This window comes from Polypterus senegalus, chromosome 5, assembly GCF_016835505.1.
Source record: "Polypterus senegalus isolate Bchr_013 chromosome 5, ASM1683550v1, whole genome shotgun sequence".
NCBI lineage: Eukaryota > Metazoa > Chordata > Cladistia > Polypteriformes > Polypteridae > Polypterus > Polypterus senegalus.
In genome coordinates, this window is record NC_053158.1 from 52,817,810 (window position 1) to 52,832,707 (window position 14,898).

At 37.4% G+C, this 14,898-nt stretch overlaps 1 protein-coding gene across 1 annotated transcript in view; it reads right to left on the reverse strand.

The window, feature by feature from the left end:
• tram1 (translocation associated membrane protein 1) overlaps nt 1-14,898 on the reverse strand; it is a 45,471-nt gene that overhangs the window by 6,527 nt on the left and 24,046 nt on the right. The window contains exons 5-9 of the mRNA XM_039754636.1: nt 14,438-14,496; nt 7,769-7,853; nt 2,485-2,555; nt 2,286-2,390; nt 1,310-1,453 (exon numbers count right to left, since the gene is read on the reverse strand). Of these exons, the coding sequence (XP_039610570.1) occupies nt 1,310-1,453; nt 2,286-2,390; nt 2,485-2,555; nt 7,769-7,853; nt 14,438-14,496 (464 nt within the window). The remainder of the gene's footprint in view (nt 1-1,309; nt 1,454-2,285; nt 2,391-2,484; nt 2,556-7,768; nt 7,854-14,437; nt 14,497-14,898) is intronic.

Consider the following 14,898-nt stretch of genomic DNA (forward strand, 5'->3'; position numbering starts at 1 on the left):
ACCCCAGGAACACAGACGTGTTAATGGTCTTTTCTGTACACAAATAGGTGCGATTTAGGCCTACAAACTGGTGCACCTTCTTCTTAAAGCTTGATACGAACATTACAGCAATGGCCTTGGTATTTGAAAATGATGGGTAAAAAAAAAAATAAAAAAATACTGCTGCAAGTTACTGTAGTATTTGTGAAATAGTGCAAGATGTGTATATGCGCATGGGAGGCAGCTTAAGGGCTCGAGTCAGTGCACCGATTCTTTTTCTCCATTTCCTGCAGACCATTCTCGAGAGATTCCACCAGGCCCTTTTGACGTCACGTCTGGGCTCGAGCCTATGGCTGAAGATCTTCATGTGCCCAACCCCTTTGATCTCACTTCCTGTCATCTCCTTTAAAAGCCTCCACCTTTTCCCTATTCCCTCAGTTCTGTTTTGGACTTGGTTTTGTGAACATCAGTGCTGTATACATTTTGTGACTTTGCAGCCAGGATACCAAATACACGTGTGGCAGTCACAAAACTTTCTGTGACTCCGAGTCGAGTTTGTGACATAGTGTCACAAACTCGACTCAGAGTCATAGAAAGTTTTGGGACTGTCAAATACCACTGACTCACTTATCATGAAATCTCCTGAACCATGAGGACTTGAAATTTGGAATGTAGGTTACCCTTGGCCCATAGGTGCTCGCTAAGAAACTGTTTAAAAAATTATGTGGTCCAAGCACAAAATTTAATATAGTTTTTCCGAACTGTTTGTATGTCTGTCTGCTTTTCACGAGAGAACTACTTAATGGATTTAGAGCAGGTTTTTTTCTATAATTTGCTTGAACATTCCGGTTGATTTTGCAACTTTCTCATCACATAAAGATTTATAATTTGCTTGCAGGGGCAATATGTTCGAGTTAATAGTGGGTGTGGGCCAAGGGAAGGGAGAAGAGTGATGTCAGGAGTAGAGAGCTGGGCAGGGCCCTCGTCACTGTCCTGTTTCACTAATATACGGGTGAAGCCACAGGGGGATGGCTAGTTAAGTATAAAGCAGGTTACTTTGAAAAGGGAACAGACTTAGGATATCAGATTGTTCTTTTTTGAAAACACTTGAGCGTTATTTGCCTATTGGACATACTGTATGCACGCACCTCCCTGTTCTAGCTACATGAATAAATTATACGCAGTATGGGCATAAAACATACTATTGCATTCAAGTAAAATTCCCACAGATGTAAATATTTATTAATACTAACAAATTTAATACAGTTTATATTTTCAGCAAGTTTTAGTATACTTAAACAATTCATTCAGTAGTTATTTAAAGACATACCTAACAAAAAGCACATTGAAGTTTCCAGATGCAAGATCTAGGCCCTGGTTCTCAGCTCCAGCAAGACCAAACCCAACAGTGAGGACAGACAGAGACAGTGTGAGCAGCCGGCCAAGGACAAAGAGGACAGCCCAAATCGTGAAACTGCAACAGCAAAAATAGTCATCAGAATGTTAGAAACTCCCCACATACCTACCCATTTAACGAAGTCAGAGAGAAAACACCTCTTTTCTGTAAACAATTATAAAGAACATGCTTCTCATTACATTATATAAATGTTTGGACTACTGTATAAAAATAAAAGAATCTAAACGGCACTTAATTTCTAATACACCAGTGGAAAGAAACCTTACCTCTAGTCTTCCATGATAAAGTGCTAAATATGCATATTATTGCTAATAGGGGACTAAAAGACTTTTTGCTTTTTTTTCCTATTAGCATCCAGGGTGTTTAAGTAGCTGCATCTAATTCTGTTTGGATGGACTGAAAAATGGCTGTAGCACATGTGAGTTTATGGAGTTTTCTCCAGTAATTTATTTTTTTAATATACTGCAATGGTGGGAAACCATCAGTTTCTTCCTGAAGGCTACTACCTACTCCAAAAATTCCCCCAAAGGCAAACAAAATAGCAGAGCAACCCCGATAAAATGGTTATTGCCATTCCTTACTCCATTTGACATTTTTGTCAATGTGGCTATGACTGCTGACATGCCCACATTACTCCACCAGCAAGAAATAATGTCTGCAAGAAACACTGGACTGTCCCACATTAAATATAATCCTGCCTATAGTGCAAATTGTACAATAGTGGACATAATTTGGAATTTTTTAAATCTATGCTCTTCTGACATGCATCAACGGAAGTTAAACATTAAGACAAAATGTGTCAGAAAGCATTACTCTTGGCTGATGCCATGTCCTTGCTACATATTATACAAAAAACATGCAGGTTTAACACAAAGCAAAAAGAGCTTACCCTGCTTGTCTATTTTCATTACTAAAATACAGAAGGCGGGAGACATGGAAAAGAAGCTCAACGAAGTAGTGCAAAACCAGGAGGACAAGGCCCAGGCGGTTAAGGCTAAAGATAAAACAAAACAGATGAGTTACGCAGCTGGCTTTTGATGGTGTGTCCTCTCTTTTACAATAGTATCACAGTTTGATATCTTGCTTACTTCAAGAGATACGCTCCTGTGATGTGGAGGAGGTAAAGGCTGATGTAAATAAGCTGGTGAGGAATTTCTTCCTAAAAGAAACACACAGACATTAGAACAATTGTGACAAGAACAAGTCACTTAGCCCAAGAAGATCAGCAATCCTATTCATCTACTGTAGATTGTCCAAAATAACAGATTGAAATTTGAAGGTCCCTAAAGTCCAGCTCTCTACAAGTAGTACTTGGTAATTCACTCCATGTATATATAGTTTGTGTGACAAAGAACTAACATTCGTGCAAACCTTCCTGTTAAATTTCCATAACCCTCTGCTTCCTCTGTTTCAGCCACTTTTGCACCCTCCTACTCATTGAATTCCTGTTTCTTTTAATTTGATCACTAATCTTGATGTCTGTGTTCCTGTTGGAAGAATCTCTAAGTAATATCTAGAATTCACTGTGTTAATTCCCTTCATAAATTTAAAACACGAACACATCACATTGTAACAGGGATTCATTTTTTTTTATTAAGTAAAACTCAAAGTACTCAAGATGAAATATTACAAGAGGCATTTTAAGTGAACAAACTACGTGACCAGACTATAGCTGTACTATAGAACTCATAAGGGAAATTAGCATTTCTTTTAATTGTACATCATTAAGAGTTAGGGAAAAGGTTTAGAAGAAAGTAAATGCAGGCACAGGATATGAGGTCCTGTCAAGCAGGCGATTTAGCTCAATGATTACATCATACTGTCAGGGACAGATGAAGATTTGGGCCGGAAGGTGGTAGGTAAGTAAATTAAGAAATTTAAATAAAGGACTAGAGAGAAGGTTAAAAGTTTTAGAAGATGCTGTGGGTCAAACTTGAGAACTCTTTGGTCCACTAGATCTGTTCTTCTTTTGAACCATCAGCTAAACAAACTTAATGGAATAAACAATGTATTTTAACAGTATTGAATTCTGCCATATGCAAATAACACAAGCATTATGGGAAGGATACTCAAGTGTAAAATAAACATTAGGGTGAAGTGTTATTTATTTTTAAGGTTAGAAAAACTAATCAGTGTGTATATATTTACTTGGAAAAAGAGGAGTTTGGAACTTTTTTTTACTATACATCTCATAATTAGCTTAAAATAAGTTCAAGTTAACTTTCATCATATTCCAAGGAAAATTCTCAGCCTCCCCAATTATTACTAACGTCATTTACTAAAAATAGCCATCAAACCATGGTATAAGAAAAAATACAGCTATTGACAGATGTAGTTGCTATACAGCTATTGAGTTAAGAAAAAGTGAGGCAGATGAAATTGAGAAAAGACAATGCAGTGTTTGTATGAGAGATATAGCATAGGCAGTCCTGAATCTGCAACAGATCATCATGTTACGAAAGTGCAGTGCCACCTAATATGTGCTCTATCAAAGGGAGAGCCACAAAAGCAACATTATGATGGTGTATGCTTTTGAAGAATGCCTCAGTTAGATTAAGAGCAGCGGACTCTTTAAATTACATGGACACCTCTCTCTCCTGGTTATACTGAAGCAAAGCTTGGTGTATGGACACTGATTCGAATCACTAAGGTTGTATATTTTCTTCTACTTTTGACTAGTATTTATCACCTGTTTTACCTGCTAAGTAATAATTAAAGTTTGAATATTTCCTCATTGAAATTTACCTTGTTGACTGATTTGCTCCAATGCACTTTTTTTTTTTTTTTTATGAGGTAGTATTCATTTAGTTCTTTCAAGGGTAGAGATCTGGCCTTGTTACAGTATGTCTTGCATTGTTGTTCAGGTGAAAGCTCTGCCCTTTTTGTTAGAATTGTTCAGCTGTTTAAGCAGTCAACATTTTAGAGGTAACCATGAAGTAGCCAGGTTCTGGCCCTTGCCACAGGTACCTGCACCAGGGAATTCCCAACACTCAAATGTTGTGTTGACCCTCTAGCACTACATAAACCAAGATGTACACAGTGGCAAGTAACAGACATAAAAAGTAAGGCTTTTGTTTAAAAGGTGCAAAGAGTTTACATAGTTTATTTTGTAAGATGGCAAATTAATCCATTAAACATGACCATAAATAATGTTCAAATCTGTTCAGTGAATAAAACAGGTAAAACCCAGGAATTCATTAAAAACAAATCATTAAAATGTCTTCCATAAAATGGGCTTCTTTAAATGAACTAGACATACTCTAAAGAGTACACCTCCACACCGCAGTTACGCCGACACCAGAAGAGGCAACCTCTAATGCGCATCACTAGGATACACGCTGTCCACCTGTAGCTAGCACAGGTATGTGCACTTTAAAGCTCTAATCGACTCTACACCTACTCTCTCACTCCAGCAACCCTAAGTTATTTCCAGTGGCCTTCATCGTCTATGCTCTGTAGGAGCAGAGTCTGTCGCCACCTCACCTTGCCATGCTGTACTGCCAAGTGCTATTCCTACAAGCTGTCCTTCACCATCACCAGCTGTCGATGCACTATCCTCATGCCACGTTCTGCTCCTCGTACTCTCTGAGTGGAGGTCAGCACAGCCCACATTACAACCTTCTTGATATATTTCCATTTGTACTCGCTGCTTCACCCCACATGCTCTTCACTCCTTCGCAAATCAAAGCTCTTTAAAACTCCTTCTTTCCTTCTATTTTGAATCACTGTTGCTCCACAGCATGAACACACCCTTCTTTCTCTTATTCATCTCAGATCACTCCACACAGCTGACTTTTCTGTCTGATCACTCGTAAAACCGACTACGCCACTGCACTCTTGCTTAAAAAGTGTTTATCCTCAGTACTCCTACCAGTCCTCAGCTGTTGTTCAAATATTAAGCACCTGTTAATTTCTAACAAAGATCATTCAATTAACATGTGACAGGCATTGGAATCATACTTTCTGCACTCCATGAACCCCTTTAAATTACTAAAAATTGCTAAGCTTTTGAAAAAGAGGTTGCTAGCCTCGGTCATATTGCACTGTTTGATTTGTGTGTTTGAGATAGGATTGTTACATAGGTAAGTAATGTGTGGTGAATATAAAGACTAATAATTTAGGCACTCCCAGCATTAACTTGTCCACCAACATAAATAGGTTGAAGTACTTTACATGGACACTTTTACATGCCAAAACACACCTCTTAACCTGTTTCCTTAAAATGAAAATGTTCAGCTTCTTCCATCTCTCTTTATAGGTCATATGTCTCAGTCCAAATATCATCCTAGATACTCTCGTCTGGACTTTCTCTGGCACTGCTAGGTCTTTTTTTTATATAATATGTAGACCACAACAATACAGAGTACTCCAGGTCAGGCCTCATTAGTGCGTTATACAACTTAAGCATAACCTCCATTGACTTGTACTACATACGTCGTGCTACATAACCTAACATCCTATTAGTCCTCTGAATAACTTCTGTACACTGTGATTAGTCTACTATGGCTCCTAGGTCCTTATCATAAGAGGTGATTCAAAGTTTCAGACCTCCCACACTTACATTTACTAACGGTCAAATTTTTGTTGCATGAAATTTTAATAAGTCCCTCTTTAATAATTTGGATGAATATACATTATATGCAGAAAAAAAAGAACAGACGACCCAACACTGATCCCTTGGGAACACCAATTTCAATATCACCTAATTTTGAAAAATTCCCTCTCTCCCCCATAATTGTTTGCCTACTGTGTTTGAGCCACTTTTGTACCACCTACACACCATGCCCTAAAATTCCCCATTTCCTTTGGTTTGATCACTACCTTTTCATATTGTACCTTATCAAAAGCCTTCTGAAAATTAAGAAATAATATCATCAGCACCTCACTTATTACACACTTTTGTTGCTTCCTCATAGAATTCCAGCATATTAGTGAAACACGACCTGCTTATCTGAACTCATGTTATTTTATTTTGACTGTTTGTGACATATGCTACTTGATCTTTTCCTTAATAATTGCTTCCATTAATATACTGTACCTGTGATGCACATTAAGATACAAGCAGTAACAATGTGTTAGTGTTACTCACAAACATCCCAGACTCTACATCCATTCCAATATCTACGCATCTCTTTTAATATTTTTTTTAGATTAAGCACCTAACTTCACATCATTACCAAAAACAAAACAAAATAAGGTGTTCTGGTAGCTGATTAAGGTTTCTATTAGTTTTTGTTCAAACTACTGGATGAACTGAGTTTGTGTAAAACCACCCTATGATGTCAACACATTATGCAAGATTTTGATATCTTTCCAGGCATTTATTCTTAAATACGCTTAATCCAAACATAGGTTCATAGTGGGTAGAGCTTGTCATTTCAAAAACACACACACACTAGATTAATGAAATTTATTGTAATTCTGTAAGTTAACATTACATGTCACATCCTAAAACCATGCATATCAGATTGACGGTTGCCTTTTATTTGGGACTGTGTGTGTATGATTATACCCTCTTCAAGGCTGGAGTCTGTCCCAAGTTTAATGGTGCTAATCCTTTGATGTGTATGCCTGTAGCAAAATCCACAAACAGAAGGCCTCTACCTCCAGGTAAACCAACAAGGGGAAAAGGCCGCACAATAATCTGTACAAAGTGAAGGAGAATCACTTTATCACTCCCGTCAACACAAAAATAAAAGAAGCTAAGCAGCAGTAAAACATGAGGTAGATGAGAGTAACACTACTGAATGATGAAATAAGACAAGCTAAAAGAATACAACAAAATGGGGCTTTATACATCACATGACAAAGCCATCTAAGAGGGGAAAACATTACTAAAGGGAATAGGAATTACTCCAGGCATGCAATTAACAGATTCAAGAACTCATCTAATAACAAACTCATATTAATCCAAACACATTTTGCCTTTCAATACCATCATTTAAATTCACCAGTGCTTAAAAATTAGAATAAATAGGACTCGAGTGACATTTAGTGATCATAAATTGACTTGTTTGCTTTCACTTCATTATGTAGCACTGTCAGGTTAGGTTGAGAGGAGGTTTGAAGAATGAAGTAATTTCACCATCATTATATCAAGCGCTCTTCAAGCCAATACACTGATTAAACCTGCAGGCATTTCAGTCCTTTAATACTGAGGGCTCCACTCAGTTACCGAACAAGCACAGCATCTCCCAAAGAGCATGTAAGTGGGCAAGTGCATAATGAATTATTGTGCCAAACACTTGTTGAGATTCAAATGTTTCATTGTTCAAGCTTGCTCCTGACAATTACTTAACACAAGGGTATATATATATATATATATATATATATATATATATATATATATATATATATATAAAAAGGCCATACCTTCTTGATCTTCTGGAAATAAAGCTCTGGTAAAGCATGTAACCAGTAGCCCAACTGGCAGATATAGAAAAATTTCATTTGGAACCTGTAAACAAAGCAAAAAATACACCAAAATTAAAAAACCAAAACAGTATACAGTTAACTAATAACATCATCAAAAGCTCAAGTCCACCTGAAACAAACATGTGAACACACAAACAGTGAATTCAGAAAGTATTCAGAGCTCTTCACTTTCTGCACACTACTGTGTTGTAGATTTACTTTTAAATGAATTAATTGTTCATTGTTGCTACATTCAATATTCCATAATGACAAAGTGAAAACATGTTTCCAGAAATGTTTACAATTTTACTAAAAATCAAAAACTGTAATCTCTCACTTCTATAAGTATTCAGACACTTTGTTGTGGCACTCCAAATCAGGTCAGGTGCACCCCATTTGCTTTAAATATCTTTTGAGATGTGTCTAAAACTTGGAGTTCACCTGTAGTAATCTGAATTGACTGGCCATCATTTAGAAAGGCACAGACCTGCGTACCTGCATAGTCTCCAGACCTCAAACTAATATGATTGGGTTAATGTGAAATGGGAGATCACAGCACAAATGGGTGCTTGAAAGATCAGCAGTATGTTACTACCATATCAAAATGGACCAAAACCCCCAAGAATTGTTTCCTGTGCCTTGCTGAACCAAGGCATCAAAGAATGCAGGTGCTAGGAATGTATACCTAATACAGTGGTCACTCAGTATTTATATTTTAAAAAAAAACTGGAACAGCACAACTTAACATAATATCTATTCCACTAATAATTCTGGTAAAATATGGTATAGTCCTAGAAAGAGAAAACAAATGAAAAAGCTTCATGTGAACTCAAGCTGAAAAAGGGAGAAAAAAAAACAACCCTATTGGTACATTTCATGCATTTATTTTCATAACTTGCTTTCCCAGTACAGGATTGACAACAGAACCTGTCACATCATTTCTGGACAGAATGTAGGAGAGATCATTAGAAATTATGTCAGTTCATTTGTATCTCTCTCTTTTATTTATTTATAATAACAAAAAGATACACATACATACATACACACACTGGCACAACAGCGGCAATTATCAAAAGTGTGGACGAATGAGTGAATAAGTGGAAGAATTTTGACAAGGATAAAGAAACAAGATGATTTGTGGCATGACCCTTAAAATGAAAGCAGGAAGATTCACCAAAGCTGAATTATAATGAGGTTACACACTTGAGGTGCGCTTTGCACCTTGAGCCCAGCTGCCAAGGAAGGAGAGAGAAATACATGAGGTGTATTCCTCATGACCAGACAATAAGCTGCGAGCAGTGGTGCTAGCGTAGCTCAAAAGAAACAGGAGATGGAGACTGTATAGCGTGCCCATGTGTTACACTGACGGGGACCCCGAATGCCCGTCCTAGCACCACAACTCCACCCAATTCTATTTATGTAACCTGAAACTACATGCATAGAATATCCCAAACCAAGCCCAAAACAAACACAGCTTATAGCCTTGCACACAAAGAACATTGCTGTCAAAACTCCCACATTTACACCTTAAGTACAAAAAGCATAAGGTAATGCCTACAATGACCATATACAGTATGTATTTCATAATATTGTTTATTTTCTATAAGGTACTGTTAGCAAATTTCTTCATTCTTCAAAGTACATATACCAAATACATGATCATCCTGTGTACTGAAATAAATACACTAAATGTTGTGTTAATAAATCATTAATGAACTTATTCACTTTGTCAGCATTTCCTTAGGCATGAGCATTACTCCGAATCACACTCAAAATCTCATGACACACATTATTGTCATAAAACAACATTAACTTAAGCTTGAATATATAGTTTTTTTTGTTTCAGTCATTTGTAATGCTTGTTTAAATAATGTGAACAAATGAAAACTTACTATACAATAATAAAAATAATAAACAAAAAAAAAGTAATCCATCCATCTATTTTCAAAACCTGATTTTTCCTAAGGAAGGTTGGAGGGAAATTTGGAATCTATCTAAGCAAGCATGGGGCACAAGGCAGGTAAACAAATACACACAATTCATATTATTCAACTTATTACATCTTTGAATTGAAAGGAAAACGGATAGCCCTTACAAGTTATAAAGCAACTAAAACAGCAGCATTATGTGAATGATTTGCCTACTGGCCTTAGCTTGATAGATTTCAGCAGTAATTCATTTTCTTTTTTCAACTTCATTTTCTGAATCCTTCATCTCCATTACCTGGGCGTGTGGAGCCATAACTCAACCCAGCAGAATTAGGAGATGCCATTCAATTTTAAGGGATGTTCATGCAACAAATCAAACATGTATTCGTTATCTATCTTACGTATCCAGTTTAGGATCATGGGGAGTTGGGGTCAGATTTACAAAACATGCAAAGGCACAAAAAACAGGCACACACAACTTTCCACACAAAACTTGGGATTTATAAAAGAAAAGTTGAAGCAAGAACTTATGTAGATATTACGTCAACTGACCAATCCATATCTAACATTTCGTAGAAACTGAAATGACAACGACCTTGATCAAACAGGGAAATGCAGCCAAACCAGCTAAATGATTACTCACGTGTATAATTTGTATCACCAAGCTAGTACTGAATGTGCATTGATGTGACAAACACAATAAAATTTAAAAGTAATGAATATCTATATATACAGTGGTGTGAAAAACTATTTGCCCCTTTCCTGATTTCTTATTCTTTTGCATGTTTGTCACACAAAATGTTTCTGATCATCAAACACATTTAACCATTAGTCAAATATAACACAAGTAAACACAAAATGCAGTTTTTAAATGATGGTTTTTATTATTTAGGGAGAAAAAAAATCCAAACCTACATGGCCTTGTGTGAAAAAGTAATTGCCCCCTTGTTAAAAAATAACCTAACTGTGGTGTATCACACCTGAGTTCAATTTCCGTAGCCACCCCCAGGCCTGATTACTGCCACACCTGTTTCAATCAAGAAATCACTTAAATAGGAGCTGCCTGACACAGAGAAGTAGACCAAAAGCACCTCAAAAGCTAGACATCATGCCAAGATCCAAAGAAATTCAGGAACAAATGAGAACAGAAGTAATTGAGATCTATCAGTCTGGTAAAGGTTATAAAGCCATTTTTAAAGCTTTGGGACTCCAGCAAACCACAGTGAGAGCCATTATCCACAAATGGCAAAAACATGGAACAGTGGTGAACCTTCCCAGGAGTGGCCGGCCGACCAAAATTACCCCAAGAGTGCAGAGGCGACTCATCTGAAAGGTCACAAAAGACAGGACAACGTCTAAAGAACTGCAGGCCTCACTTAAGGTCAGTGTTCACGACTCCACAATAAGAAAGAGACTGGGCAAAAACGGCCTGCATGGCAGATTTCCAAGACGCAAACCACTGTTAAGCAAAAAGAAAATTAGGGCTCGTCTCAATTTTGCTAAGAAACATCTCAATGATTGCCAAGACTTTTGGGAAAATACCTTGTGGACTGATGAGACAAAAGTTGAACTTTTGGAAGGCAAATGTCCCGTTACATCTGGCGTAAAAGGAACACAGCATTTCAGAAAAAGAACATCATACCAACAGTAAAATATGGTGGTGGTACTGTGATGGTCTGGGGTTGTTTTGCTGCTTCAGGACCTGGAAGGCTTGCTGTGATAGATGGAACCATGAATTCTACTGTCTACCAAAAAATTCTGAAGGAGAATGTCCGGCCATCTGTTCGTCAACTCAAGCTGAAGCAATCTTGGGTGCTGCAACAGGACAATGACCCAAAACACACCAGCAAATCCACCTCTGAATGGCTGAAGAAAAACAAAATGAAGACTTTGGAGTGGCCTAGTCAAAGTCCTGACCTGAATCCAATTGAGATGCTATGGCATGACCTTAAAAAGGCGGTTCATGCTAGAAAACCCTCAAATAAATCTGAATTGCAACAATTCTGCAAAGATGAGTGGGCCAAAATTCCTCCAGAGCGCTGTAAAAGACTCATTGCAAGTTATCGCAAACGCTTCATTGCAGTTATTGCTGCTAAGGGTGGCCCAACCAGTTATTAGGTTCAGGGGCAATTACTTTTTCACACAGGGCCATGTAGGTTTGGATTTTTTTTTCTCCCTAAATAATAAAAACCATCATTTAAAAACTGCATTTTGTGTTTACTTGTGTTATATCTGACTAATGGTTAAATGTGTTTGATGATCAGACACATTTTGTGTGACAAACATGCAAAAGAATAAGAAATCAGGAAGGGGGCAAATAGTTTTTCACACCACTGTATAATTCACTAAGGCAAGACAACCATGAAAAGCACACCAGAAGGGGCGTGGATTCACTAAACCGCCGACAAGTGAGACACCTATGGCGCACACAGGAAGGAGCCACGCCCACCAACTCCAAGACCATTGGATACGACGACAACTCGCAGGGCCACGCCCAACAACTCGGACGCGACGACACAGAAAAAATGGCGTCATTTATGTTTGTCTGTCGTAGAGGCCCCATGCAGTGCAGGTCAGGTTAATGTCATGTACCTCCGAGCTACGTTGACTGTTAATAGAGGCATGTTTCTCGCGGAGGTGAATCGCCATATGCAGCGTGTTTGCAAGGGGTATCCCATGGGATCATTAAAACATTCCTTTACAACTGAGGTTAAAACACAATGAAGTGAGCAGTCTTTAAAAAACGAGTTTTCGGTTACGACGCGCCGCGTGCAGCATAGCAAAGTGTTGTACACGCTACATACTGCAATTCGCATCCGCGACAAACATGCGTTTTCTTAGATGCTCCTGTACTTTGTACACACCCCCCTCCCACCTCGCTACGGCGCACGGACGATTGTGTGTTGGTTCGTTCCGTGCATTGTTACAATGTTGCTTTTCTTGCTGATTTATTACATTAGCGATTTTGTAAATGTTAAAATTTTCTCCCTGTGCTTAAAAATTATTAAAAAACCGGCCTGATTATGCGGCGTATGGTACTCTGCGGGTTGGCTAGTGATGTATAAACTTTTAGTTCCATTTTAAGAGGACCAATTCTGTGTACTTTTAAAAAAATTTTTTAGTTTTCTTCAGTTTATATTGACTACTTGTTGTCAATTCTCAGGCAGGTAACTGGCCAACAGGTTAGCAATATTTTAGCCACGCTTCACTCCCATCATGGCCCCCTTGCTGGAAGCCATAAACCAATTGACTAGGCGCTACATCCAGTTTTCATATGGTGCTGGCATACATACATAAAACCTAACATGTTCTTGCCAACATAAACACATAGCAGTGTCCAGTTTCATGAATCCATGCAAAGTTTTATAAATGAAACCCATGATTCCTATCCTGGCAGAATTAGGCACATTGCAGGAACCAACACTGGATAGGTCATTTGTCCATCAGAGTGACAATTTACAATTATCAATGAACCTTTTCATGATAATAAACAACAAAGAATACCAGAAGAAAAAAAAAAGCACAACATGCAAACATCATGTTGGCAGTGTTGAAACTAGAATTCTTAAGCTATAATGTTCCAAACCCACTCATGCTGTGCAAGCTTATTATTATATGGTATATTAACCTCAGGAAACATTATAAATGTTTAAAATTGGAGCACTGGAATATGAAGTGAACTTGCCTGGGTCACACAGTGCACGAGATGCAAGAACTGAAATAAAACCTTGCGGTTTAAACGTTTACCACCCTAGTCATTATACTGCACTAGCTGCATAGTTCTGTCTATAAAACTTTGAAATGTGGGAGGAAATCAGGATAACTGGACAAAATCCAAACAAACGTGCCAAAAACTTTAACTAGCTGAGATTTTCCAATAAAAACAATTAACCACTGTGCCATTATAAGTCCCTAATTTAAAACCTTATACACAGAAACATACTGTAGATTCCTATTACCTGCTACAAAATGTTTTATGTTTAACTATATTTGAAAATGACAAAAAAACCTTAAACCTACGCACTTCATAACATTCAGGTGAATTTGGACACTTGCATGTTTTGAAAGCTGCAGTAATCAAACCAGTTAAGTGATTTTTGCTTTATGTGACTTTGATTTTCTTGCTTGCATTTTTTACTTTTATGGAAAACTTACCTAGTACATCTGAAGGCTACTGGAAAACTCATTTAGTGCTGTACAGGTTCACACAAGCCACTGATATAATAGTGAGGAGACACACTTGCATGACACCACACATTCAAATAACTTGTACTGGGGATCTGTTCTAATGTCAGGAGTGGTTATTGGGTATGTAAAAATTCTAGGACAGACAACTTTGAAAATTCACCAATGATTTTAAATGGGAGGTTTTCAAATTTCAGTGTTTCCTATTTAGTGCATCTCAATGAAGAAACTCTCTACAAATTTTCTTGAAGTGTACAACATTTCAATGTGATTGGTCAATTGGGTGCCTTGTCGTTTTATGCAAATTATCAAACACGATGGCAGCTGGTGCCTTTTGCATTTCATGAGAACACAACTACAAATGATTCTAGTAATGTTTGACACACTGGTGAGAACCAACACATTCTGGATACAACACTGGCTTGAACCAAAGAAACAACACATTTTGATATACATAAAACCATACTGCAGATCAGTTTTTTTTTTTTAAATATATATGTTGTGAATTACTTACGACATTAAAGTGTGAGGATAACCTTCCCATAAAAGGACAGGGTGTGACAAAAGATTTTCCTGGTAAGAAAATGAAATTTTAGGTTATTACAACACTACTAAAAATATATAGACATAATACATATAGTGTATATCAAGTAAAAATCATATGATCTTAACAGACTTAAATCAAAACCCTCGGTAGCAGACAGCGGCAAGTACAACAACAAACAGGAGCAACATCCATACAGGAATGAGGCAAACAAAGAAGGAAAATCTAACTGCACAGATTCATCTATTCCTTTACTTGATAGTTATAGTTGAGCATGGGAAATGCGCTATATAAATAAAATGTATTATTATTATTACAGGATAGTGAGTTCTGTACAAGCAAATGCATTATACATGTGCATGCACTTGTCAATGTGGAAAAATTAATTTTCATTAAGTTGTTGTCGGCAATGAGCACAGCTCACAACAGTC